The sequence below is a fragment of the Rhinopithecus roxellana genome, chromosome 9 (genome assembly GCF_007565055.1).
Source record: "Rhinopithecus roxellana isolate Shanxi Qingling chromosome 9, ASM756505v1, whole genome shotgun sequence".
Classification (NCBI taxonomy): Eukaryota; Metazoa; Chordata; class Mammalia; order Primates; family Cercopithecidae; genus Rhinopithecus; species Rhinopithecus roxellana.
In genome coordinates this window covers 6,477,504-6,504,924 of record NC_044557.1, presented here as the reverse complement: position 1 = coordinate 6,504,924, position 27,421 = coordinate 6,477,504, and the positions used below count along the sequence as shown (strand labels likewise).

General features: G+C 44.4%; 1 protein-coding gene across 8 annotated transcripts in view; it reads left to right on the top strand.

Annotated features, from left to right (window-relative positions):
- The window catches only part of POMK (protein O-mannose kinase), a 51,720-nt gene extending 34,800 nt beyond the window's left edge, over positions 1-16,920 (top strand). For 5 of the 8 annotated variants that reach the window (XM_030937482.1, XM_030937483.1, XM_030937488.1 and 2 more), the window contains 2 exons: positions 4,517-5,308; positions 16,547-16,920. In XM_030937482.1, the coding sequence (XP_030793342.1) occupies positions 4,517-5,287 (771 nt within the window). In that variant the 3' untranslated portion in view covers positions 5,288-5,308; positions 16,547-16,920. Of the gene's footprint in view, positions 1-4,516; positions 5,353-16,546 lie in introns of those variants that run through there. The other 3 variants (XM_030937486.1, XM_010370970.2, XM_030937487.1) reach the window with 2 other exon arrangements.
- The last annotated feature ends 10,501 nt before the right edge of the window (positions 16,921-27,421 follow it).

Below are 27,421 nucleotides of genomic sequence, written 5' to 3'. Positions count from 1 at the left end.
ATTAGAACAGTAAGGTATTTTTCATCCATTGATTGGCACAAATTACACAGTGGTAATATCTGGTGTGACTAAGGGTGTATTCCTAAGATTCTCTCATGCACTGCTGGTGAAGGTACATGCTGGCACAGGCTTTGGAGGGTAATGATAGCAGTAGATACTCTCATTCGGTAATCTGCCTACTTACCTAGCTTATAAAATATTTGCACATATGCATACACATGTAAATATAAGGCTGTACACTGTAGCATTGTCATTAGACAAGGGACTAACTTAAATGTCCAGGTCTTTAGAAATAGATCATATAAGATCTTATTAAAGGTCTATGCAAAATTATAGCTACATAATAATCAAAGAATCCAATCCATTTTGACAGCATCCATTCCAAATTCTTTGTATTTTTATTATATTATACTTTAGTTTTAAAGAAAAAAGGAAATATTATCTGTAAAATCTTACTGGAAATACACTAGCGTAGGTATTATGCCCATACTATGAAACATTACTCAGCTTTAAAAAGAATGGCCTAGGTCTACATGTATATATGGAAAGGATTTCTGAGGCTCAGTTAAATGAAAAAATTAAGCTGCAGTGTATGTGTATTATAATACCATTAGTGTAACAGCAAACCCAAATGCTGTTTTACAGGTGTACACTAATACATATAAAGGTATAGAAAAACTTACGGGAGGATAACAGCCAGTTACCAGGTTTCCTTTGGGTTGGGAAGTAAAACTGGGGGCAGGGAGACACCCTCCCTATCCTCTGTATTTGAGTTTTTACCAAGAAAGGTGTTCATGATTAATTTTACAATAAAAAAGGTAAAGTATATTAATTGTTCTTTCCAAATAAAAGTCTTTGAGAAAATGATTAAAAGCAACTAAATTAGAGGTTGTGAGAAATGATTCTTAAACAGTCCATGACTAGCAAATTTTTTATATTGGAGGATTCAAATATTTGTGTGTGATCTCAAAGACTAATGGTATTTCATAATAATATTTAATAATCTTCATGTATCTGAAACAAAAATGAATTAGACATAAATGAGGGCTCAGGAGTCCTGGGGCCTGTGGCTGAGCCTCCCCTACTTACTGCTTTTTTTTTTTTTTTTTTTTTTTTTGAGACAGAGTCTTGCTCTGTCGCCCAGGCTGGAGTGCAGTGGTGCAATCTCAGCTCACTGCAAGCTCCGCTTCCCGGGTTGACGCCATTCTCCTGCCTCAGCCTCCCGAGTGGCTGGGACTACAGGTGCCCACCACCACGCCCAGCTAAATTTTGTATTTTTAGTAGAGACGGGGTTTCACCGTGTTAGTCAGGATGGTCTTGATCTCCTGACCTCGTGATCCACCCACCTTGGCCTCCCAAAGTGCTGGGATTACAGGCATGAGCCACCGTGCCCGGCCCCCCACTTACTGTTGAATGTGTAGCAGCAGTTTCCCAAAAGCCAGCATCGTTTTTAGGTGAAAAATGGGGCTAGAAAACCAAAGCCATTGCCAGTGTTGGTGGGTGTAAGGAAGCCATGGATCTGAACAAAACCTCAATTGTTTGTATTAGAGCCAATTATCAGATTCAGTGGGATGCAAATCTTTGGAGAGCGTGTGTTCAATATGAAAATTAAAAAACCATGAACTTTTAGAATGTGGCCTTATCCAGTCCTTAAAATTTAGAAAATTTTTAGTGCATGTAGCACAGAGTGAAAAATACGTTTTTTTTTTTTTTTTTTTTTTTTTTTGAGATGAAGTCTCACTCTGTCATCAGACTGGAGTGCAGTGGTGCAATCTTGGCTCACTGCAGCCTCTGCCTCCTGGGTGCAAGCGATTCTCCTGCCTCAGCCTCCCGAGTAGCTGGGACTGCAGGCGCATGCCACCACGCCCAGCTGATTTTTTTGTATTTTTAGTAGAGATGGGGTTTCACCATGTGGCCAGGCTGGTCTCTATCTCCTGACCTTGTGATCTGCTTACCTTGGCCTCCCAAAGTGCTGGGATTACAGGCGTGAGCCATGATGTCTGGCCAAAAAATGACTTTTTAATGGAAATTATTATCGTTAGTGAAATTTCTCAAATTTGAGGATTAGAGAGTCTTGAAAGAGTTCTCGTTTGAATGTTATGAGCCAATCAAAGTTATCTGCGTTTTTCCGTAATGAACCTCCCTTCTTAGATCCAGAAAAGATCTTCATGGTCCTTGGATCCACCTCCATTTTATATAATGTTTCTTTTTCTTTTTTTTTTTTAATTCCCAACGCCAGTTTTTCTGAAATTTTATATATTTTTGAGTTAAAAAATTTAAGTTGTAAAAGTAATGTATATTCATCTTGGAAAATACCAAAAGATATGAAGGAAAAAAAAATCACCCAGAATCTTACCACATAAAGACAACTAAGGCATTAGCATATTTCCTTTGATTTCCATGTGCTGTAATTTAAATTTGTCTCATTTTATGCAGTTGGAACAATATTATACAAATGTATTATACAAACGGTTTTATATATTTCTCATTTGTAACATTGCTTTTTTTTTTTAAGACGGTGGAGTTTCACTGTTGTTCGCCCAGGCTGGAGTGCAATGGTGCGATCTTGGCTCTCTGCAACCTCCACCTCCTGGGTTCAAGCTACTGTTCTGCCTCAGCCTCCTGAGTAGCTGGGATTACAGGCGTGCAGCACCATGCCCGGCTAATTTTGTATTTTTAGTAGAGGTGGAGTTTTGCCATGTTGGCTAAGCTGGTCTCCAACTCTTGACCTCAGGTGATCTGCCTGCCTCGGACTCCCAAAGTGCTGGAATTACAGGTGTGAGCCCCACACCTAGCCGTACCATTACTTTTATCTGCTATAACTCTATAAATATATACATTTTGGTGACCACACTATCTATCTATCTATCTATCTATCTATATATATATATATATATATATAGTTTTTTTTTTTTGAGATAAGTTTTCACTATGTCACCCAGCTGTGCAGTGATGTGATCATTGCTCACTGCAGTCTCAAACACCTTGACTCGAATGATCCTCCTACCTCAGTCTCCCCTGAGTAGCTGGGGCTATGCATACACTCCATTACACCCTGCTAGTTTCTTGATTTCTTCTTTTTTTTTTTTTTTTGAGACAGAGTTTCATTCTTGTTGCCCAAGCTGGAGCACAGTGGCGTGATCTTGGCTCACGGCAACCTCTGCCTCCTGGGTTCAAGTGATTCTCCTGCTTCACCCTCCCAGGTCGCTGGGATTATAGGCATGCACCACCACACCTGGCTAATTGCGTATTTTTAGTAGAGATGGGTTTTCTCCATGTTGGTCAGGCTGGTCTTGAACTCCTGACCTCAGGTGATCCACCTGCCTTGACCTCCCAAAGAGTTGGGATTACAGGTGTGAGCCACCACGCCCGGCCTACCCTGCTAGTTTCTAAAAAATGTTTTGTAGAGATGGGTTCTCACTATGTTGATCATACTGCTCCCATCTTTTGGTAAGTTTCAGTTTATGCTTTTTATAAATAATGCCAGATTTTTATTCCTGGAACTTCTTACCTATTTCTGATTATTGCCTTAGATTTTAGATTTACATGTTAGAGTCTCTTGATAAATAATGCAACAAAACTGCTTTGGAAACCATACCTTTATTGGAACGATGACATGACACACTGCTTGCAGAACGAGCCTGGGGCAGGAATCTCCTGAGTCCTGAACCTGCTTTCTCTTTTGTAATCTTCTGCCTTCTCTTGGGATTTAAGCAAATGATCAGAGGTTCTTTCTTTAATTACAGTGTTTCCTGCAAGCAAATGAAAGGTGGAAATCCAAGGCAGAAATGTGCACTTGCTCTTCTGTTTGCTGTGGACTCTATGAGAAGGTCTCGCGTTTGTGTAGCATTTCAGCTCCTGCTTTTACAGCTGAAGTAACACCAAACCACAGAACATGTAAAAATGTTTTCCTTACATATAAATATTCCTATTTATGATTTATTGTGCCACCTTTTAAAATTAATGAGTAACATTGTTACATGTGATGGGCAGGGCTTTACGCCCTCATGTAGGCTTTTCAGGGTCTCCACACTTACCCACTTTTCCAGTCCACTCCCCTGCCTCCTCTTCTTCCCCACCCACTGTGCGGTGGTCCATTGGAACTGGCAGTCTACTTTGCCACTCCTCCCTGCCATGAAGTTACATGGAGTCTCTTCCCTCCTGAGCCAGCAGTCCCCTGCCCCACATAGAATCTGCAAGTCCCCCTCCTTCTATGAGACCAGCTTCCAGAAGCCTTCCAGCACCCTCTGCAGCAGCTGTCAGTGTCCTGCCCAGAGGCAATCGCTTCCTGCCCTGAGGTTCCACACACTAATGTGGCACTTGCCTTGCTGAATGCTGTGTTCGCTCTTCAGTCTATCTTCATCACTAGACGGAGAGCAACTCTGCGATGGGGTCTGCACCTTGTTAATTTCTGTATCTTCTGCCGAACACCTGCCACTTAAAAGATATTCGTTGTTCTTTGGTCACTAAATTAGGTGAGAGTTCAGGCCTGATGTTCTCTGTGGCTTTGTTGCAGGTCTTTCTGTCTGAGTGGAAGGAGCACAAAGTTGCTCTCTCACGGCTTACCAGCCTGGAGATGAAAGATGATTTCCTCCATGGACTGCAGATGCTGAAATCTCTACAAGGTGCACATGTTGTCACGCTGCTTGGCTATTGTGAGGATGACAACACTATTCTTACTGAATATCACCCTCTAGGTTCCTTGAGTAACCTGGAAGAAACACTAAACCTTTCAAAGTACCAAAATGTCAACACGTGGCAGCACAGGCTGCAGCTGGCCATGGACTATGTCAGCATCATTAATTACCTGCACCACAGCCCCATGGGCACACGGGTCATGTGTGACTCCAATGACCTGCCCAAGGCACTGTCCCAGTATCTGCTGACAAGCAACTTCAGCATTTTGGCAAATGACTTGGATGCCTTACCCCTGGTGAACCACAGCTCTGGGACACTGGTGAAGTGCGGCCACAGGGAGCTGCATGGAGATTTTGTGGCTCCAGAGCAACTGTGGCCCTACGGCGAGGACATGCCTTTCCGCGATGATCTCATGCCCTCATATGACGAGAAGATTGACATTTGGAAGATCCCAGACATCTCCAGTTTCCTTCTGGGGCACATTGAAGGGAGTGATATGGTCCGATTCCATTTGTTTGATATTCACAAAGCATGCAAGAGCCAGACTCCCTCAGAAAGACCCACTGCCCAGGACGTTCTGGAGACCTACCAGAAGGTCTTGGATACACTTAGAGATGCTGTGATGTCTCAGGCAAGAGAGATGCTGTGAAAACCAGTCCAGCCAATGAAGGTGGGATTGAAGGGCTGAATGGAAGTTACAGCATTCTACTCTGATGGTGGAGTTTTTTGCCCGAGTTTCGTGTTTTATTTATTTATTTATTTTTATGGCTTAGCCATATGGTTCTTTGTCCACATCCACATGTACATTTGCATGTGTTCCACATTAGTTGTTAGATTTTTTTTTTTTTTGAGATGGGGTCTTGCTCTGTTGCTGAGGCTGGCATGCAGTGGTGTGATCTCGGCTCACTGCTGCCTCTGCCTCCCAGGTTCAAGCAGTTCTCCCACTTCAACTTCCTGAGTAGCTGGGATTATAGGCACACCACCACGCCTGGCTAATTTTTGTATTTTTAGTAGAGACGGGGTTTTGCCATGTTGGCTAGGCTGGTCCCGAACTCCTGACTTCCTTGGCCTCCCAAAGTGTTGGGATTACAGGCCTGAGCCACTATACCTGGCCAGTTGTTAGATTTCCATGGATTTGTAGTTTCCAAAGTTTCTTGTTATTGATTTCTACTTTTCTTCCATTGTGGTCTGAGAAGGTACTTGATATGATTTAGATTTTTAAAAATTTATTGAGACTTGTTTTGTGGTCTAACATGGTCTATGCTGGAGAATGGTCCATGTGCTGATGAGAAGAATGTATATTCTGCAGCTGTTGGAAGAGAAGTTCTGTAAATGTCTGTTAGGTTCATTTGGTCTATAATGCAGATTAAGTCTGATGTTTCTGTCTAGATGATCTGCCTAATATCGAAAGTGAGGCATTAAAATCCCCAGCTTTTTTTTGTATTAGGATCTGCCTCTCTCTTTAGCTCTAATAGTGTTTGTTTATATATGTGAGTGCTTTGGTATTGGGTGCATATACACTTAAAATTGTCGCATCCTTTTGCTGAATTGATCCCTTTATTATGTAATGATCTTCTTTGTCCCTTTTTATGTTTTCTGACTTAGTCTATTATGTATAAGTATTGCTATTCCTGCACATTTTTGTTTTCAATTTGCATGGAATATTTTTTTCCATCTGTTCACTTTCAGTCTATATGTGTTTTTACATGTGAAATGAGTTTGTTATGGGTAACATATAGTTGAATCTTGTTTTTTAAAATCCATTCAGCCAGTCTATGTATTTTAATTGGAGAATTTAAATTATTTACATTCAAGGTTTTTATTGATAGGTGAAGACTTAATCCTGTGCTTTTAATTGTTTTCTGATTGTCTTGTATATATATTTTTCCTTTTTTTTTTTTTTTTTTCATTTTTTATTTTGAGACAGAGTCTTGCTCTGTCTCCCAGGCTGGAGTGCAGTAGCGGGATCTCAGCTCACTGCAACCTCCACCTCCCAAGTTCAAGCGATTCTCCTGCCTGAGCCTCCTAAGTAGCTGGGATTATAGGTGTCCACCACCACACCAAGCTAATTTTTCTATTTTTAGTAGAGATGGCGTTTCACCTATCTTCTTTTGTATTGTTTACAATTTGGTGGGTTTCTTTTAATAGTCATAATGTTTGATTCCTTTTTCTCATTTGTGTTTCTGCTCTACTAGTGAGTTTTAAGACTTTTTGTGTTTTCATGATGGTAGATACCATCCTGTCTATTTGAAGATCAGATGAGATTGGGCACGTTCAGGGTGGTATTATTGTGGGAATGAAGGAGGACTGGAGAGACCATGGGGGTGAGACAGGAGGATTTTTATTGAGTGCACTCAGACCCAGCTGATTAACATCCAAAAACTGGGCCCAGAACAAAGACAGCACTTGACTTTTATACCCACTTCTAAAAGGGATTGGGCTAGCTTGAAACAAGCTTACAGTGGCACAAAGCAAAGATACAGAGGCAGAACAAAAACAGCTAATCAAACTGTGACAGGTTCATGACCCAGGATTATATATGACCCTTGCTGTGCAGCTCAGATGGCTAATTTTTTGTCTCTTTAGTAGAGATGGGTTTTCACTGTGTTCACCAGGATGGTCTCGAGCTCCTGATCTCCTGATCCTCCCGCCTCGGACCTCGTGATCTGCCCACCTCAGCCTCCCAGAGTGCTGGGATTACAGGTGTGAGCCACTGCACCCGGCTAGTTTTTTTTTTTTTAAACTAAATTATCATTAATGTTAAAATTTAACTGACTGTGTATATAACTGTGCAATTGCTGCTTTCTCACTGAACTCTCTAGGATTCATTCAACAGATCACAGAAATGAGGTCTGGCATTTAACAAACTAATGATAGAAGAAATATACTGATTTATACAGGAATATCAAAACACTGTCATGTGGTTTAGTGTAGTGTTTTGTTTTTCTAAGACCACCAGAGCGGGTACAAAAGAACCAGCGACTAGGCAAGGGGTAGGAGCAAAACTGCAAGTTTATTTTGGTCACCTAGCTTCAAGGGAAGAAGGTGGGTAGGGAGAGGTCTGTTGGCCCCCCCCCCGACAAAAGGGGCCCCCAGAGTCACCCGTACAGCTCTCGGACGGAGTTCCAACAGTTCCGACCGCAGTGAGGAATCAACCGCAGTGGGGAAGCTGGGAAGTCCGCGCGTGGCGATCCTCCGGAGCGGCTTTTCTAGGAGTGGGAGGGCGATAGGCGGGGCACGGGCGTGTCCGGGGGCGTTCCGCAGGTGCGACCAGGTAAATCTTGGTCTCTTCAGATTGACATCACCTGGCGCATGCCTAGTTGCTCTGCACCTTCCCGGGTCGCCGGCTGGATTTTCGCGCGCGCGGGAAAAGTTGGGGGGGATGAAGAACCCGGAAGTGCGCCATCTTGCCTCCGTTCATCCAAACAGTCCAACCTTTTATTGATAATAGTGATAAGGGGCGCAGTGGTCTGTCTGGCTACTTCCTGCTGTTAAGGGGCGCTGTTAAGGTCGGGGCCCATGGTTGGCATTTGGACGTACGGATGAAGAATAAAATAAAGCACAGTATTAGTATAGGAACGAGGTATGGAAGCATTTGAGGGTTTGAATGTTAGTGTCTGCTAGGCCTGACTTGCTAACATAATAGCAGCACTCTAAGGAAGAGACAAGTGCCTCCTTTTTCAGCTGCAAACAAGCCTAGGGCTTGCCTGTTTTGGGCAGCTACTTAGGCTATTGAGGTAGTTCGGCGCTGCAGGGAGGCCAGGCTTTCAGCTGATTCCAATAACTAGAGGGAGGAAAAACAGCCCGTTTTGATGGGAGTGGCGTAGTGGCATGGAAAGTTGCTGGAAAAGCTCTGCTACTTCTGCCTGGCTGTATAGAGTTAGACTGGGGACCACGGACACAGGGACATAGAGGGATCAGTTAGTGGCTGTATGGTTAAGAGTTTTAGAGAGAGATCAGTTGCACGAGAAATAGCCTTCAATGGGGGCTGTTTTGGCCTCCATTGGGTGCCTGAGTATGATTACCTCAGGATGAATTTGGAGTTGAATAACAGAAAGGAAGGATTGGGCAGTTACACGAGAAATAGCCTTCAATGGGGGCCGTTTTGGCCTCCATTGGGTGCCTGAGTATGATTACCTCAGGATGAATTTGGAGTTGAATAACAGAAAGGAAGGATTGGGCAGTTGCACGAGAAATAGCCTTCAATGGGGGCCGTTTTGGCCTCCATTGGGTGCCTGAGTATAATTACCTCAGGATGAATTTGGAGTTGAATAACAGAAAGGAAGGATTGGGCAGTTGCACGAGAAATAGCCTTCAATGGGGGCCGTTTTGGCCTCCATTGGGTGCCTGAGTATAATTACCTCAGGATGAATTTGGAGTTGAATAACAGAAAGGAAGGATTGGGCAGTGGAGATGTTCGATGAAGGTTAGGAGACGGGAGAACCACTGCTCTGGACTATTGTCTGGAGGTAGATATGGGTCTGGGGTTATATATTGAAAGTCTGATAGGTTTATGTAGAGGAGGGTGAGAAAGCGAGCTAAGCGCCAGGGGTCAGGAAGCATGAACTAGTTAAGAAAGTTTTGTAAGTTTGAGGCGAGTGGGGGAAAGTTGAACTGATGTCCACTGATTGTTCCCAGTGGGGGCCCTTTTTAGCTGGGAAATATGAATCCAATGCGTGTGTCCTAGGAGTTTTGCTGCCGTATGTGTAGACAGGAGGACAATGTATGGGCCTTTCCACTTGGGCTGTAAGTCTTTGGCTTGGATATCTTTTATGTATACTTGGTCCCCAGGACTGAGGGAGAGATGTGGGTTGTAGGCATCTGTTGGAGGAGGGTGTGCTAACTCAGCGTGTTGTCTTAGGAGTTGTCTGAGAAGAGTGAGATATGGGAGGTAGTTCGCCAAAGGGGCTGGCAGGGAAGGTATTTGTTGGAGGGTTAGGGGCCGTCCGTAGACTAATTCGAACGGACTGAGGCCTGTTGGGCTTCGAGGTGCTGCCCGCAGCCGGGTCAGGGCTAAGGGAAGGAGAGTTACCCACGACTGCCGGGTTTCGATTGAGAGTTTGGTGAGCTGCTGTTTGATGAGTCCGTTAGCCTTTTCTACCTTACCAGAAGACTGAGGCCTATAAGGGATGTGGAGTTTCCAGGTGATGTGTAGGAGGGCTGCCACCTGTTGGACTACCTTAGAGATGAATGCTGGACCATTGTCAGATTGAAGAGTGACCGGGAGGCCAAACCCGCTACCAGGAGAGTTACCCGCGGCTCGGCGAGGGTGATGGGGGTCCCCGAGTCTCGGCACCTTCAGTTGTCGTTGTCGTCCAGATGTAGAAGCTGGAAGGAGCTCCCAGGATCCTGGGAAAGGGGGTCACGTGGAGACGCAGCACCTGTTCTCAGGGTGGGGCAATCAGACTTCCAGTGTCCTCCCTGCTGGCAAGCAGGGCAGGGGGTTGCTGGTGGACGAGGCTTAGGACATTCACTGGCCCAATGTCCTGACGCCTTGCACTTATAGCAAGGCTGCATTGGGACTTGGGGACCTTGCGGACACCTGCTGGCATAGTGTCCTGCCTTGCCGCACTTATAGCAGGCTCCTTTCGTGGCCTTGGAGTCTGTGGGGTGTGTGCTCTCTGGTCTGGGGTTACAACTGGGCTGTAAAGCCGCTGCTAGGAGCTGGGCCTTCTGTTTGAGGCGTGCCTGTCGCACTGCCTCAGCCGTCTCCTCTCTGGAGTTATAGACCTTAAAGGCTAATTTAACCAGGTCTTGTATTGGTGCCTGAGGACCATCCTCTACCTTCTGAAGTTTCTTACGAATGTCAGGAGCTGATTGAGAAATGAAATAAGACGCCAAAATGGTGGCCCCTGTAGGGGAGGCCGGATCTAACCGGGTATATTGGGTTAGAACCTCAGTCAGCCTATTTAAGAATGCGGCTGGATTTTCTTCTGGATTTTGAATAATTTCTTTTAATTTGTTAAAATTTACAGTTTTGTTTGAGGCTGTTTGCATACCAGCCAACAAACACTGAACCATTATGTCTCGCCTACGGCGCCCAGGCTGGTTTGCTTGATAGTTCCAGTCCGGGTCTGCCGAGGGGACTGCTTGCTCCCCTAGTGGGATGGTGGCGTCAGTTAAATGTAGTTGGTTGGCGTGCTGCCTGGCGGCCGCTAGGATGCGCTCTTGCTCCTCAGGGTTTAGGGTGGAGGTTAGGATAACCTGGAGGTCATGCCAAGTTAAGTCATAGGCCTGACAAAGGTATCTAAATTCCTTTACATATATGGTAGGATTAGCTGAGAAATCACCTAAACGCTTCTCAATTTTGGAAAGATTGGCCAGTGAAAAAGGGACATGTACTCTGACTACCCCCTCCGCCCCAGCCAGCTCTCGCAAAGGCGCTAACACTGTAGGAGGGTGTGGGGCAGCAGTGGAGACATCAGCAGGGCACTTAGAGCGGGTGTGTGCAGAGACAGGAGACTCAAGACAGCCAGTTGGGGGCCCCGAAGGAAGCACGGGACTGAGTGGATTACTAGTAGGTAAGGAGGAGGAAGGAGGAGTCTGGGCAGGAAGGGAGGGGGTGGAGAGAGCAGGGAGAGAAGGAGGAGTATAGGGACGAGAGCTTAAGGCCCAAAAGCCTTGTACGTAATTAATTTCAGACCACTTGCCTAGCGGCTGGCAGAAATTGCTGAGGTCGATCACGCCACAGTGGAAAGGAAAATTAACCGCTTCCTCCTAAGGTCTTGTTCAAGCTGTAAGGTTTTTAAATTGGCTAGGAGGCACCCTAAGGGGGTGCTCTTTGGAAATTTGGACTGGGGGTTTCCCATTTGTTTCCTCTTTACCGACACAATGGACCCAATGGACATGGGAATGGATCCCTGCCTGGCTTCAAAGCGTCCTTTGGAACCAGCAGAGACAGACGAGAGGCTCTTGAAGCCTAAGTGGAGATTACCTTCAGGCGGACGTCTCCGTCCTGAACGGGTCTCCCGAGCCACGTGGTGGCTCCCGAGCCACTTGGTGGCTCCAAATGGACCCCGGACCTGCGCAGGATTTCTGGCCGAGGGAGGTAAAGAGGAGACAAGGGCACTTACCCCAGAGAGGCCGTGAGAGTGAGGGAAGCGGGTCTCAGGTCCTGGTCCGTCTGCCGCGTGGGAGCAGGAGGAGGTTCCTCAACCCTTAGAGGCCTGAGGAGGGGTCTCCTCCCGGGTCTTCGGCACCAACTGTTTTGTTTTTCTAAGACCACCAGAGCGGGTACAAAAGAACCAGCGACTAGGCAAGGGGTAGGAGCAAAACTGCAAGTTTATTTTGGTCACCTAGCTTCAAGGGAAGAAGGTGGGTAGGGAGAGGTCTGTTGGCCCCCCCCCCCCGACAAAAGGGGCCCCCAGAGTCACCCGTACAGCTCTCGGACGGAGTTCCAACAGTTCCGACCGCAGTGAGGAATCAACCGCAGTGGGGAAGCTGGGAAGTCCGCGCGTGGCGATCCTCCGGAGCGGCTTTTCTAGGAGTGGGAGGGCGATAGGCGGGGCACGGGCGTGTCCGGGGGCGTTCCGCAGGTGCGACCAGGTAAATCTTGGTCTCTTCAGATTGACATCACCTGGCGCATGCCTAGTTGCTCTGCACCTTCCCGGGTCGCCGGCTGGATTTTAGCGCGCGCGGGAAAAGTTGGGGGGATGAAGAACCCGGAAGTGCGCCATCTTGCCTCCGTTCATCCAAACATGTAGCTCAAGTTATGAATAAGTGCCAACTCTTGCTGCAGTGTCTCCGACACAATTTTATCTTGGAACTTGGCAATTTGACTTTCTTCACTGAAAGAGTTTTTTCATGATACTCTTCATGAGTTGCTCATATAGCAGCTTAATCTCTTTAATTTGCTCTAACAATGCTAACTTGTTGCCACCTCTTTTGTTGCTTTTGAAATATTTTAGTTTTTCTTCTCTCCTCAGTCTTCTACATGTCTATGTTGTATTCTTGAAGCAAAGTCAGCAACTGCATAGAACATCTATAATTACGTTTCTGCCTTTTATGTTCTCAAAATATCATTCAGTTATGTTCTTGGTGTTGATGCTTTTGTATACTTTTGAAGCCTTTTTCTTTTTGCAGCAAGACCCTATTTAATGGCAGCTGCAATTAGTTGTAGCTTCTCTACATCAACCCCCTTGTCTTCCTCATCTGTTTTTGCAAAAGGTTTTCTTTCCCTGTGCTCATCAGTTTCTGGATCCTTTTCTCCATGTTACATTTCCTGGGTGGCCATGACCTGAGCCTCCAGCTGGACCTTGGCAGCCCTCCTGTTGCTCCTCCTGCCTTGGGTGCAATTGCTAGTTGTCCTGGGATGCCAGAGGTGACCTGATGGGGCTCCCTCACAGGCTCTGTATAATGCTGCACTATGAGGCTCCTCTGAGGACCTGGGGTCCTCCTTCCCTCAGTTTTTACTTGTCTGGGAAGGACTTTATCTGTCCTTCAATTTTGAAGGATAGCTTTACTTAGTTTAATATTCTTGGCTGGCAGTTTTTAAAATTTATTTCAGCACTGTAATATATATTATTCCATTCTTCCCTGACCTGTAAGGTGGTTGTTTTTTTTTTTTTTTTTTTTCTTTTTATAGGAAAGTCTCTTATAAGTGACTTGATGCTTTCCTTTTGTTGTTTTTAGAATTCTCTCTGTCTTTGACTTGACAATTTGATTGTAATGTGCCTTGCAGAAGACCTTTTTGGTTTGAATCTTTTTTGGGATTACTGAACATCCTGTATCTGGATGTCTGTATCTCTTGCAAGACTTAAGAAATGTTTGACTATTATTTTGCTAAATAGGTTTTCTATGCTTTTCCCTTCTCTTTCCTGAAACACTCAGAATTTAAATATTCGTTTGGTCTGACTGGGTTATTTCAAAAGACCTGTCTTCAAGTTCAGAAAATCTTTGTTTTGCTTCATCTAGTGTATTTTTGAAGCTCAGTTGCATTTTTAAATTTTATTCATTGAATTTTTCAGTTCCAGGATTTGTTTGGTTATTTTTCTATATCTGTCTCTGTTGAATGTCTTATTCATATCATGAATTGTTTTCCTAATTTCTTTGTATTATCTGTTTTCTTGCAACTTGCTGAGTTTCCCTAAGATCATTATTTTGAATTCCTTTTCTGGCATTTTTATAGATTTCCTTTTCTTTTGAATCTGTTACTGGAGAATTATTGTGTCTCTTTGGCAGCATCAAGTTTCCTTGCTTTTTCATGTTTCTTTTGTCCTTACATTGATACCTATTCAGCTAGTGGAATAGTTGCTTCTTCCAATTTTATGGATTGGCTTTCATAAGGAAAGACTTTTTTGTAGGCGTATCTGTAGTTTTGGTTGTGATTAGGATGTTTTGGCTTTGATTCTGGTGAGCACAGTTGTATAGGCTTAATGATTTCTTCAGCTGTAACCAATGTCACTGGTGTCTGTGAGTCCTCAGTGGCTTAAGCTGCCATTGTTAGTTGAGGCTGTTAGGCTTTTCTGGGGACAGGGATGCCAGAGTGGCCAGTCCCTGGGCCTTTTGGTGGCATGGGCAGGCTTTAGCTGTGTTGGCGATGGGCTGGGCATGCTAGACCTCAGGACCCCAGCTGGCGTAAGTGCTGGTAGTGGGGGGGCCCAGGTGGGCTGGTCCTCAAGCCCCCAGGCTGTATTTATGGTGCTGGCAGTGGCAGTAGCAGCAGTGGGCTAAACACTGGACCCTCAGGTGGCAATCATAGCTGTTGGCAGTAGCTGTGGCAGGATGAATGGGCCAGTTTCTAGCCCCTTAGGTGATGCACTTCGGTAGGCACTGGTGGTGGTAGGTGGGGTGGGCCTGTTCAGGCCTTAGGATTGTGTGCGTGGGCACCAGTGGTGTTGGATGGGGTGGGCCAGTGCTCAGGCCCCCCTAGAGAGCATATAGGCACCAGTAGTGGCATGAGGGAAAGATGGCACCTGAGAACGTCGCTGACAGTGGGTGGAGCAGGCCTGTCTTTATGCACATATGGACACACTGGTCCTCAGGCCTCCTGAAGGTGCACACAGGCGTGCTATTGCCCTGCTGAGAGGGGCAAGGTTCTGTTGGTGGCATTGGTGTTGGGAAGATGGCTCCCAGGTTCTAGGAGCTTCAGCTCCCTTTTTCCTGGGGACAGCCTCCCTGGTGTGCGCTACACTGCCTGTTCCCTGGGATATAAGACACTTCATGGTTCAGAGTACTGGGGACCTGGCTGCACTGCTGGGTGATTGTGATACTGCAACCTTCTGGATGGATGTGGGAGGATGTTCTTGGGGGCCCAGGGATGTAGACTGCAGGGGCTTATGGGACCCCAAGGCAGGATGTAATCTAGTGGGGGCTAGGCTGTTAAAATGGTGCTGTGCCACAGCAGCATGTTTCTTGGGATGTGAGTAGGATCCAGTGGAATTCCCTTTCTGGAACAACGTATTTGCATGGATTCCAGGCAGCTTCATATACTGGGCTCAGGGCCTGTGAAGGCTGACAGCATCCCCTGTGGGTGCCAGCATCTGTGCTGGGAATGTGGACCACTGTGGTTCTTTGACTTTTCTTTTCCCAGAAATGGGATGTCCCTCCTGTCTCTGAGCCAATCCAAGACACACTGGCTGCTTTATTTACTGCTCCTTTTGTGCCTCAGAGGTTCCCTGTCACTTCCCTGTTGAATAGTGTTCTGTCTTTGGTGTTTTGCCTGATAGGTGGTTACTTACTTGCTTTTTTGGTCCTTTGTTGTGGAGGAGTTGAGTGCCAGGCTCACGTTTTTTTGATTACTATAGTTTTGTAGTATTTTTTGAAATTCAGAAGTGTGAGACCTCCAACTTTTTCTTTTTCAAGATTATTTTGGCTGTTGAGTCCCTTGTGATTCCATATGCATTTTAGATGGATTTTTCTATTTTTGGAATTCTGCCATTAGGAGTCTGATAGATACTACATTGAATCTGTAGAGTGCTTTGGGTAATATTGACATCTTACCACTGTTAAGTCTTCCAGTACATGACCACAGGACTCACTGTGGTTTTGATGTGCATTTTCCTGATGATTAATGATGTTATACCTTTTCATATGCTTATTGGCTATTTGTATAATCTTCCTGGGAGAAATGTCTGTTTAGATTTTTTGCCAATTTTTTAATTTGTCCATTTAAAAAATCAGGGTTTTTTGTTGTTGTTGAGTTGTAGGAATTCTTTTTGTATTCCTTATACTAGTCCTTTATCAGATACATGATTTGCAGATATTTTCCCCCAGGTGGGTTGTTTTCACTTTCTTGGTAGTGTCTTTTAATACACAGAGTTTTTAATTTTTATGAAGTCAGATGTATCTACATTTTTCATTGTTTGCTCATGCATTTGGTGTTGCATCTAAGAATCTACTGCCAAATGCAAGGTCGTGAAGATTTACTCCTATGTTTTCTTCTAAGAATTTTATAGTTTTTGCTATTACATTAAGGTCTTTGAGCCATTAAGATCCTTGACTTAATTTTTGTATATGATGTAAAGTCACTGTCAAACATCATTCTTTTGCATTTGGCTGTCCAAGTATCCCAGCAGTATTTGTTGAAATGCCTAAACTTCTTTATATTCTCTTGACCCCTCTAACCAAGGCAGTTGGTTGGACCTTTGCTACTACCACTGCCCTGAAACTGCTGTCACTGGGTTACAAAGGACTGGGTAGCTTAGTTGAGTGGATAATCTTTTGTTGTTTCCTCCTTGTAATATACAAGCCTTGGCCTCTGTGACATCATACTCTCCTAGTTTTCCTCCTGTCACTCTGGCTTGTTCTCAGTCTCTGTCCATCCCTGGTGCTCCTGAAGGTTCTGTTCTCAGCCTTACATGCATTACCTGGATGATCTCATTCTCTGCCATGACTTCACTTGCCATATATGTGCTCATTTTTCCCAAATTCCTATTTCTCCTGACTTTTACATATATTTTACTTGCAGGTCATATATCTAATAAGGAATTGATATCCAGTGTACATGTAGAACTCCTGTAATTCAACACAAAAACCAAACAGTCCAATTAATAAATGGAGAAGAGATTTGAATGAACATTTTTCTAAAGAACAACTGAAGCTCAAGATTTCCCAGATAACTTTTCTTTCTTCAAAATCTGCTTCTGTGTTTCCTCATCTCTAGGTGGCACAGCATGCATCTGATTTCCCAAGCCAGAAACCTCAGAAATCTTGACTCCAGGAAGAAGTACTGAGTTTTTAAAAACTCATCTTATTGACTCATTATTTTATATAATAAAATGCAACAGTTTTAAGTGTATATTTCTTTTTTTTTTTTTTTTTTTTAGACGGAGTCTCGCTCTGTCGCCCAGGCTGGAGTGCAGTGGCCGGATCTCAGCTCACTGCAAGCTCCGCCTCCCGGGTTCACGCCATTCTCCTGCCTCAGCCTCCCGAGTAGCTGGGACTACAGGCGCCCGCCAGGTCGCCCGGCTAGTTTTTTGTATTTTTAGTAGAGACGGGGTTTCACCATGTTAGCCAGGATGGTCTCGATCTCCTGACCTCGTGATCCGCCCGTCTCAGCCTCCCAAAGTGCTGGGATTACAGGCTTGAGCCACCGCGCCCGGCCTTAAGTGTATATTTCAATGAGTTTTGATACATTTATGTACTTGTGTCACTATCCCCATAGATAAAGAGACAAAGCATTTCTATCACACTGGCAATTTCCTATGTGTCCCATCCCAATCAATCCTTTCTCCTCTCCTGGCTCCAAGCAATGACTCTTTTGATTAGAATTTCTTTTCTAGATTTCCAGTAATGTAATCATACAGTGTTTAAGTCTATTTGTGGTGCTATAACAAAATACCTGAGACTGGGTAATTTATATAAATTATAGGAATTTATTTCTCACAGTTCTGGATGCTGAAAAGTTTATGATCAAGGCATTAGCAGGTTTGGTGTCTGAGGGCCCAGTTTCTTCTTTGAAGATGGTGCTTTGAACACTGTCCTCACATGGTAGAAGGGGCAGAGAGGCCAAAAAAAAAAAAAAAAAAAAAAAAAAAAAAAAAAAAAAAAAAAAAAAAAAGTGAGGGCAAATGCTGTGTGCAGCCCCTCTCATAAAGGGCTTAAGCTCATTCACCAGGGAAGAGCTCTCATGACTTAATCACCTCCAAAGGCCCCACCTCTTAATACTACTGCATTGGAGATTAAGTTTCAACATGAATTTTGGAGGGACACAAATATTCAAACTGTAGAATATAGTAGTGTAATGTAGTATATATTTTTTGTGTCTCTCTGCTTTTGTTCAGTGTTATGTTTTTGAGGTTCATCTACGTTGTTGCATGTATCAGTAGGTTATATCTATTGGTGCATAGTTATTCCATTGTATGTCTGTACCACACTCTTCATTTATCTGCTGATGGATATTGCATTGTTTCCAGTTTTGGGATATTATGAATAAAACTGCTGTTAACCTTAAAATATAAGTCTTTGTGTAGACATGTTTTCATTTGTCTTGAGCAAATACCTGATTGGTCAGATGGTCATATGTCAGTATATGTTTAATATCATATACTTCCAACTGTTTACCAAAGTAGTTGTACCATTTTATTTTCCCACTAGTGATGTATGAGTTCTGTTTGATCCATATCTTTGCCAACACTTGTTATTTATTTCAGCCCATTTAATTTTAGCTGTTTTAGGGTGTGATTAGTGTCTCCATGTAGGGTTTTTTTTTTTTTTTTTTTTTTTTTTGAGGGCCTCTCTCTATTGCCCAGGCTTGAGTGTAGTGGCACAATTGAGTGTAGTAGCTCACTGCAGCCTCAACTTCCTAGGCTCAAGCGATTTTTCCACCTCAGCCTCCCAAGTAGCGGTTAGAATCAAGGTTTCTTTCCATGTGGATATCCAATTGTTCCAGCATTATTTATTGACAAGATTATCCTTTCCTTCATTAAATTCCTTTGTCAGCTTGGTGAAAAACCAATGTGTGCGTTTATTTCTAGGCTCTCTATCCTGTCTCTCTCTTTTTTTTTTGAGATGGAGTCTTGCTCTGTCGCCTAGGCTGGAGTGTAGTGGTGTGATCTCGGCTCACTGCAACCTCTGCCTCCTGGGTTCAAGTGATTCTCCTGCCTTAGCCTCCTGAGTAGCTGGGATTACAGGCGTGTGCCACCACGCCTGGCTAATTTTTGTATTTTTAGTGGAGATGGGGTTTTACCATGTTGGTCAGGCTGGTCTCGAACTCCTGACCTCGTGATCTGCCTGCCTCAGCCTCCCAAAGTGCTGAGATGAGAGGCGTGAGCCACCGCTCCTGGCACCTATCCCTTTTTAGTAAATCTTAACATCAGGTAGTTGTTAGACCTGCAACTTTGTTATTTTTCACAACTGTTTTGGCTATCTTAGGTCCTTTGTATTTCCACATACATTTTTAGAATCAACTTGTCAATTTTAACAACAACAACAAAACTGGAATTTTGACTAGGATTGTATTGAACTTATAGATCAATTTGGGGAGAACTGGCATCTTAACAGTAATGATTCTTCCAATCTATGAACACAGTATAAATATATCTCTCCAACTTTTTAGGTCTTCTTTAATTTTTTGTAGTTTTCGGTGTTCTGGTCTTGTACCTGTTTTGTTAAAAAAATTCTCACTTTGGGAGGCTGAGGCAGGCAGATCACAAGGTCAGGAGTTCGAGACTAGGCTGGCCAAAATAGTGAAACCCCATCTCTACTAAAAATACAAAAAAAATTAGCCGGGTGTAGTGGCACACACCTGTAGTCCCAGGTACTCGGGAGTCTGAGGCAGAAGAATCGTTTGAACCCAGGAGGCGGAGGTTGCAGTGAGCTGAGATTGTCCCATTCCACTCCAACCTGGGCAACAAGAGCAAAACTCTGTCTCAAAAAAAAAAAAAAAAAAAAAAAAATCCCATTGTAAAAGAAAAAAAATTCAATTGTAAATTCCAGTTTTTTCAGTGTCAACATCCAGTTGTTTATGCCCAGAAAATAAAAATACAATTGAGTTTTGTATACTGACTTTGAATTCTGTGACCTTGCCAAACTCATGATTTCCAGTAGCTTTTTGAGGGGTAGATTCCTTAAGATATTCCACATGTACAATCAGGCCATCTTTGAATAGAGCCATTTTGTTTGCTTTTTATTTCTTTGCCTTACTGTGTATCGTTGCCTTGTTCTTGAACCACAGGGGGAAGCATTCGGTCTTTGCAAGTGTCAGGTTAGCTGTTTTTTGGAGATGCCTTTATCATACTGAGGAAGTTCCCTCTTTTTCTAGTTGCTTAGAGTTGAATAGGTGATGCATCTGTTGATCACTTGGGGCCATATGACTTGCTCTGGCCAGAGAAATGTGAAGGACATCATAGACATCTCTTCTAGGTAGGTGCTTGAAGAGCCAGTGTAGGATTTGCTACGTTGTCCTCCCACTGCCACTTCTGCTGTGATGAAGCATTGGGCATCAGTGCGAACAAGAAAGGGATTGTTGTTGGGGTAAGCCATGAGGTTCTGGAGCTGTTAATGTATTACAGTCAAAGAAGAAGGTTCTTGCCCGCAGGACAAACTCCTTGTCTTCATGGAGCTTACACTGTAGTGCAAGTGGGGCAGACAAATACACGTAATGTCAGGTAGAGATTAGTGTAATAAAGAAAAGCAAGATCTGAGGCTGCAGCACGTTTAGCTTTAGATAGGGTTTTTTTGGAGGGCCTCCTTAAATGAGGCAGCAGTTGGCCTGAGAGCTGAATGAAGTGAGGGAGGAGCCATGAGGTGTCTGGGTAAGGAAGGTCTTCCAGGTACAGGAACAGCTATGCACAGCCCTAAGACAGGAACTCCAGACTCTCCTGGACAGGGAGGGTGTCACAAAGGTGTCCTCCAAGCAAAAAGAGAAGGGCACATTCACCCAGTGACTCCTGTCATTTAAGCCAGGGCTAGGCCAGAGAGGGCTGCTGCTCTGTGTTAGGCAGAAGATGACTAGTTGGCCATGGCCTGGCCAGACCGCTCCAATGCCAGCGTTCTTCAGCTCCTGGGATTTCGAGCCATGGGGCAGGGGGCAAAGAGGAAAGAGGGAGTACCTGAATGTCCTGACATTCTGGCATAGGGGCTTTCTTTGAGAGAAACTTTCTTTGACTGAACTTGAGTTTGTGAGATAGCTCATGACCATTACTTTCCTGAGTTATTCTTTACCTTCAAACTCACCAACAGCTTCTACTGAGGAAGAAGCCTATACTCAACTCTGCTGTCTAGTTCACCTCCTGTCTCCCCTCTCCCCTTACAGAACCCTGCTCTAGTCGCCCCAGATTTCTTTCAGTTCCTTCACGAAGTGACACTTTCTCTGGGCTATTGGAAAGGCTGTTCCTTCTCCTGAGAACACTCTTCCTGCTTTCTCCTGGCTAACAGCTCTCAGGGCTCAACTTAAATGACAGTCCTCCTGGAAGCCTTCCCTGACAAAAGCCTGGGTGCTTCTGTCAAATGCCACCTTAGCACTGTCCTCCTAATAGCACTAATCACACTGTCTTGTAGCTTTAAAAAATTACCAAATAATTCAGACACCCAAAGAAGTGTAAAAAATAATACAGGATGCACCCTATCACCCAACTTAAGCAATGAAACACTGTCAGTGAAGCCCTTAAGGTTCTCCTCCCTTTCTGCTCTCAACCCTTACCGGAATTTAGTGTTTATCTTTTTTTTTTTTTTTTTTTTTTTTGAGACTGAGTCTTGCTGGGTTGCCCAGGCTGGAGTGCAGTGGCCTGATCTCAGCTCACTGCAAGCTCCGCCTCCCGGGTTTACGCCATTCTCCTGCCTCAGCCTCCGGAGTAGCTGGGACTACAGGCGCCAGCCACCTCGCCCGGCTAATTTTTCGTATTTTTTAGTAGAGATGGGGTTTCACTGGGTTAGCCAGGATGGTCTCGATCTCCTGACTTTGTGATCTGCCCATAATGTTTATCTTTTTGAGACAGCCAGGTGGGAAGGGGTCCCCAGAGAAACTCCAACTGGCCTGCACACTGGTGTGCTTTGCATGTCTGTATGGTTTGCAGGGAACTTCACTGCAGGCCTCCATCTTGTTTTACAATCTGGGGGCATGGCTTGTAACTCCTTGGTAAGGCTTTGTTTAGCAATCCTGCCTTAGGGAATGAGTTCCTTTCTGGTTTGATAGCTGCATGTTTTCCTAGCCCTGTCTCTTAAAGGATCCCACCCAGTGACTGGGTTTCTTCTGCCTGTCTGTGTAACTATATATACATATGTTGTGTATGATGTCTGTAAAAAGAGCTCTAATTAATCTGGCCTAAAGAAAGACAAGCGCTTATTTTTTTAAAAGAGAAAATAAAAGCTGTGGTACCTTCAGTTTATGTTACTTTAGTCTTTGAGAAATAAAAACAGCTTTAAAGATTATTGGTAAAAAGCAGATGCCATCAAAATGTAAATAGGCAGACTAAATTATGCAGGTCAGATGCAAGGTTTGCTAAGTGTTTAAGGTTATAAACTGCTTTTGGGGTTTTGAGAACTATTTGACTTGCTGGCTTCATAATTATTAAGGCCTGGGAACATATGGAACTAACCATGCCCTTAATTATGCTAGGAGTCAAACCTTGGCTGCATCTAGCACACAAAACAACTTACCAAGTTTTACATTTAAATTAAAAACTGCTAGGAGTTACTGTTTTAACATGTAATTGAGACTACTGGAAATAGATTTATATGCGAGGTGTGTTAAGAACAGTAACAAATTTTTTTTTTTTTTATTTTGAGACAGTCTTGCTCTGTCGCCCAGGCTACAGTGCAGTGGCATGATCTTGGCTCACTGAATCCTCTGCCTCCTGAGTTCAAGCTGTTTTCCTGCCTCAGCCTCCCAAGTAGCTGGGATTACAGGCATGCGCCACCATGTCCGGCTAATTTTTGTATTTTTAGTAGAGATGGGGTTTCACCATGTTGGCCAGGCTGGTCCCTAACTCCTGACCTTGATCCACCCGCCCCAGCCTCCCAAAGTGCTTGGGATTACAGGCATGAGCCACCATGCCCAGCCAAATGTGTTTTTTTGTAAAAGGTTATAAGAAAGCATGGAAATGTAAATTTTTGCCTAGGGTTAAAGGATTGTTTTAAATTAGATAGGATGAAGTTGCAGGTTCAAACAAGTGGTGGAAGCATTGTGGAAATTAATCTTGCAAAGGGGTTCTCTATGTGAACATATTGACTAAATTTCAAAAGGGTATTATATGATTTTTCTGTAAATTGAGCATTGAAATAAAAGCACAACAAGGTATTCCTAAAGCAGTAATCTGCTCTTTGGCAAAATTTGTAAAGGGTTATAAAGGTTTTTGCTTCTTTAAAATTTGAGTCATCATTTTGGCAAAATAAATAACTTATGGTAATCTGGAATTGTGTTTCATAACATCAAGTGCTTTAAACCTCGAACATATTTAACAGCCTTCCCAAAATCAAACTTCAGTTTCAAAATTGTCTTTCCTGATGTTTGGCAACCTTTTTGACTTTTGCTGGTTTGGAGTGCTCCTGGAATATCAAAAAAATAGGTAAATAGGATCATTTGACATGTTTAGGTACATGGGATTGCCAAAATGATGTTTAGTTTTCTTTAGGTTATATTTTTGTGAATAATGCTAATGTGTGTTCCAAAATTGTATGGGATTTCTAAAATTCTAATTAAGTATATGCTATCAACCATAATTAAGGTTGTTATGTTAAGTTATTGTAAACTACAGAGATAGCCAAACTTCTTTGTCAATTGTGTTTCTAACTGCAACTAACCTGGACATTTTGCTATTCACAGACAATTGTTGTCTGGTTTTAATCATTTTCAAAAGATAGTTTATAATAAACAATAGGACTGGCAGGTACTCTCAAATACAGGTTTCTGATAACTTTGGAGATTGTCACGTTGGAATAAAGGAAAATGTACAGGACTCATAAAGAGCTGAAGTGTTCACGAATATCAAGCAAAACAAGAACTAAATGGACTGAACTCAAAGCTGAAGCAACCTTTTTGACTTTTGCTGGGAATATTGCTGATCCTTGTTTTGTTTTTCAGAGTCAGGGAAACTTATTTTAAACTATTTATGATCTTTAATAATTGAGTGAGGTATACTCCTGTGAACAAGATTTGGAGCATGCTTGTTTCTCTTTGCCTGGTTCCTTTTTTTTTTTGTGGACAGTCTTGCTGTTTTGCCCAGGCTAGACTATGGTGGAGGGATCTTGGCTCACTACAACCTCCGCCTCCCCGGCTCAAGCGATTCTCCTGCAGCAGCCTCCTGAGTAGCTGGGACTACAGGTGGGGGCCACCATGCCCAGGTACTTTTTGTCTTTTTAGTAGAGATGGTGTCTCACTATGTTGTCCAGCCTGGTCTCAAATTCCCGACCTCAAGTGATCTGCCTGCATTGGCCTCCCAAAGTGTTGGGATTAGCTGTGAGCCACTGTGCCCGGCCTGGTTCCTCCAGAATCTGGAAACTATCTGTGAGTATTCTTAACTTATGGCAATATAGTTGTTTGGATTGGTGCGATAAGAATCCATTTATCTTTTGTAACAAGACACAATTGGAAAAACTGGTTATTTTCCCAAGGCTTTGACTGGAAGGCTATGCTTCTGTTTAAAGAGTCAGTCTCGACTTGCAGAGCCAATAAAAGCCCAGTGGGGAAACTGGCCTAATACTCTTGTCTACATAGTCCCTGTACAGGGTTCCTGACCTGTGGTCAGTAAAGAATGCCACTTTCTAATGGGTCCCGGAGCTCCAAGTTTATCTTGGGATCTTAAGAGGAGAGGATCACCCAACCCAAGGCGTATTGTGGGACCTTAAGAGGAGAGGATTAGCCCAGCTCGTGGCTGGGCTTGGCTTTATCTTACCTGAGATTCCTTGTGGAACAGAGTTCCATCAAAGCCATTTCAAAAGGCCTTTGTAGAAATAATTATTCTTGCTGCACTTTATGTAAATAATCAGGCCAAGTGTAAGACTGAAGTCTATTTTGCAAATAACTGAGTCCTATCATAATTTCTTTCTTTTTTTTTTTAAACAACGAGGACTGGAGAGATATTATGTTCCAAAACTTATACATTTATCATTCAATTGTAAACTCAGTTGTTTTTAAGTTTTTGCCTACATTTTTAGGCTAACCCTGCTTGTGAACCAACCAGCAATCTCCAGCTACAGCTCAGAAAGAACAAGAGGGATGGGTAATGTAAAAAAATCTGGATTAGTATTCTAGTTATAAGTAATTATACTGCAAATTCTGCCAGGCAGTGATAATAAATAGGGTGCCCATCATCCAGAGGTTTCCTTTTGGGAAAGTAAGACCAAGGGAGCTAACCAAAGCCAAGCACCATGCACCCAAATCCTAGCAAGCATAACTATAGCCACCAGTTATCTGGGTGTGTCACAAGACATCCTTTTCTCTCCCTTGTTGGAGGAGTCAGTTCCACAGTTTTTCCTTAGCATTTGGCTTATGAGAAGGAGCCCATGCAACCCCCCAACCCCTGAGCATAAGGGAGGTCTAAGGAATTCCAAGATTTCTGATGCAAGCCGCTTTGGCACCCATGGTAGCACTTGCCAAGGTTGCCAGGACTTGGGGATGCAAGGATGGAAGAGGACGCTATTCCTTCTGTCCCTCACGTACCCCAGGTATCTGCCAGGAAGAGAAGGGAACCAGGGATGCCTGCTCCCTTCTTTCTATATGGGTAGCCATTTATCTTCAGTCTGCACCACTTTCAAATGCATCTTGAACCCTTTGGATTCCTTTGAAAAAATGCCTTTTTTCCTTTCTCCTTGGTTCACAATTACAATGGTAATTGTGTCTCCATACTATGGGACGCTCTCCTCAGATGCATTTTTCAAACTGGAAAGAGTTAATTTCCCAAACCTTAAACTGGCTGGCTTAGGATTGGTTTTAGGGGAAGGGAACCCAGAAGCCCAACATGCCAGCAAAAGGGTAAAGCTGTTTACCATTTTTGGCCCCCCTGTACAAATTGGTAAAAAGCCTCAGGATTTTTGAGCTGTCCTTATCCCTCCCTTTGTTTCTCCCCTCCCCTCTCCTCTCCAAGACAGGGTCTCACTCTTGTCACCCAGGCTGGAGTGCAGTGATGTGCTCTTGGCTCACTGCAACCTCCGCCTCCTGGGTTCAAACGATTCTCCTGCCTCAACCTTCTGAGTAGCTGGGAGTACAGGTAGGCACCACCATGGCTGGCTAATTTTTGTATTTTTAGTAGAGACAGGGTTTCACCATGTTGGCCAGGCTGGTCTCGAACTCCTGACCTGCCAGGCTGGAGTGCAGTGGTGTAACTTCACCTCACTGCAACCTCTTCCTCCTGGGTTCAAGTGATTCTCCTGCCTCAGCCTCCTAAGTAGCTGGGACTACAGGCACCCGCCACCACACCCAGCTAATTTTTTGTATTTTAATAGTGACAGGGTTTCACCATGTTGGCCAGGATGCTCTTGATCTCTTGACCTTGTGATCCACCTGCCTTGGCCTCCCAAAGTGCTGGGATTACAGGCGTGAGCCACCGTGCCCGGCCATATGTGTTTTAATAACCCAGTTTGTCTCTTCTTGCCTTCAGGACATCAAACGGTCATGCAACTGGAGCCTTGGACCATGGACCCTTCTGCCGGGGACCCTTAGATAGGCCTCTGAGGGAGATCTGATTGCCATTTTCCCAAAACAGTGCCTCCTGTCAGCAGGAAACAGCTAAGATCTTTCTTTGTCCCTATCCTTATTTTAATGGCAGTTAGATGGACTTCTTTAGAAGGGGGAATGAGACAGCCAGATGGAAAGGGTTCCCTGGTAAAATTCCCACTGGTCTGTGCACTGCACTGGGGTGGAGCCACAGAAGTTCCCTCCTCAGTTTACAGCTGGGAGGAGCCTGGCCCTCTTCCTCCGTGGAATCTGGGATTTAATCTGTGAGGCGGGGAGCCTACAACTAGAACTCTGGCTCTGCTGAGTCCCTGTTCCCCTTTTTCTTCCTTTACACCCAATAAAACCCTGCCTTACCCTTCAAATGGTCTGAGAGCCTAATCTTTCCTGGCGTGTGACAAGGACCCCCACCATCTTTAGCTGAACTAAGGAAAGTCCCGCATCATTTTCATGTGTGCCTTTGTATTTTCATTACACATATGGATGTCCCTAAACAACATACATTATTGTTTTGCTTTATATAAGTTATTACAAAGGCATTCTGCAATTTGCATTTTCCCCAGCCTTGTGTTTTGAGATTCATCCATGTGGATGCGGGAAGCTGTAGAGCACTTCCCCTGCTGTGGGGCAGTTTGTTTTCTCGCTGGTGAACATTCAGCTTGTTGACAATGTTTTGCAATTACAAACACGTCTGCTATAGGTATTACTGTACCCGTCCCTTATACCTGCGATAGCGTATCCCGGGATACAGCCTGGAACGGGTGTGCAGACTCCTCGGCCTGCTCCCTTACACTTTGTCAGCCTGGCCTGAGGCTCTTCCAAGAGATGGGGCCGCTTGGTGGCTTCTAAGTCGTGCCTCTCCCTCTGGGTAATAAACGCCTTGGGGACAGGGACTCTGCAGTCTTGCTTACTGAGGCGTTTTCCAAAACAGGGACCGAGGCTCTGACAACCGTGCGGAGGGTGGCCGGCGGGCGCAGGAGTTTGGCAGAATGCGGCTGGGGAAGGTGGGGCGGGGGAGAAAGGCTCCTAGCCTGCAGGGGCCTCTCTTCGGGCCGTTTCTCCTCCCGAGGACAAACACTCCCAACGCAGGGACGCAGAGCGTTGGTTTCTTTCTTGGCCAGCTCCCCCAGGGCAGGGCCTAGGATGGCCCGGTCCGGCCCCTGGGCTCCCCCGCCCGCGGCTCCCGGGCGCCTCCGCCTCCCGCGGTGACTCAGGCGGCGATGACGGCAGCGG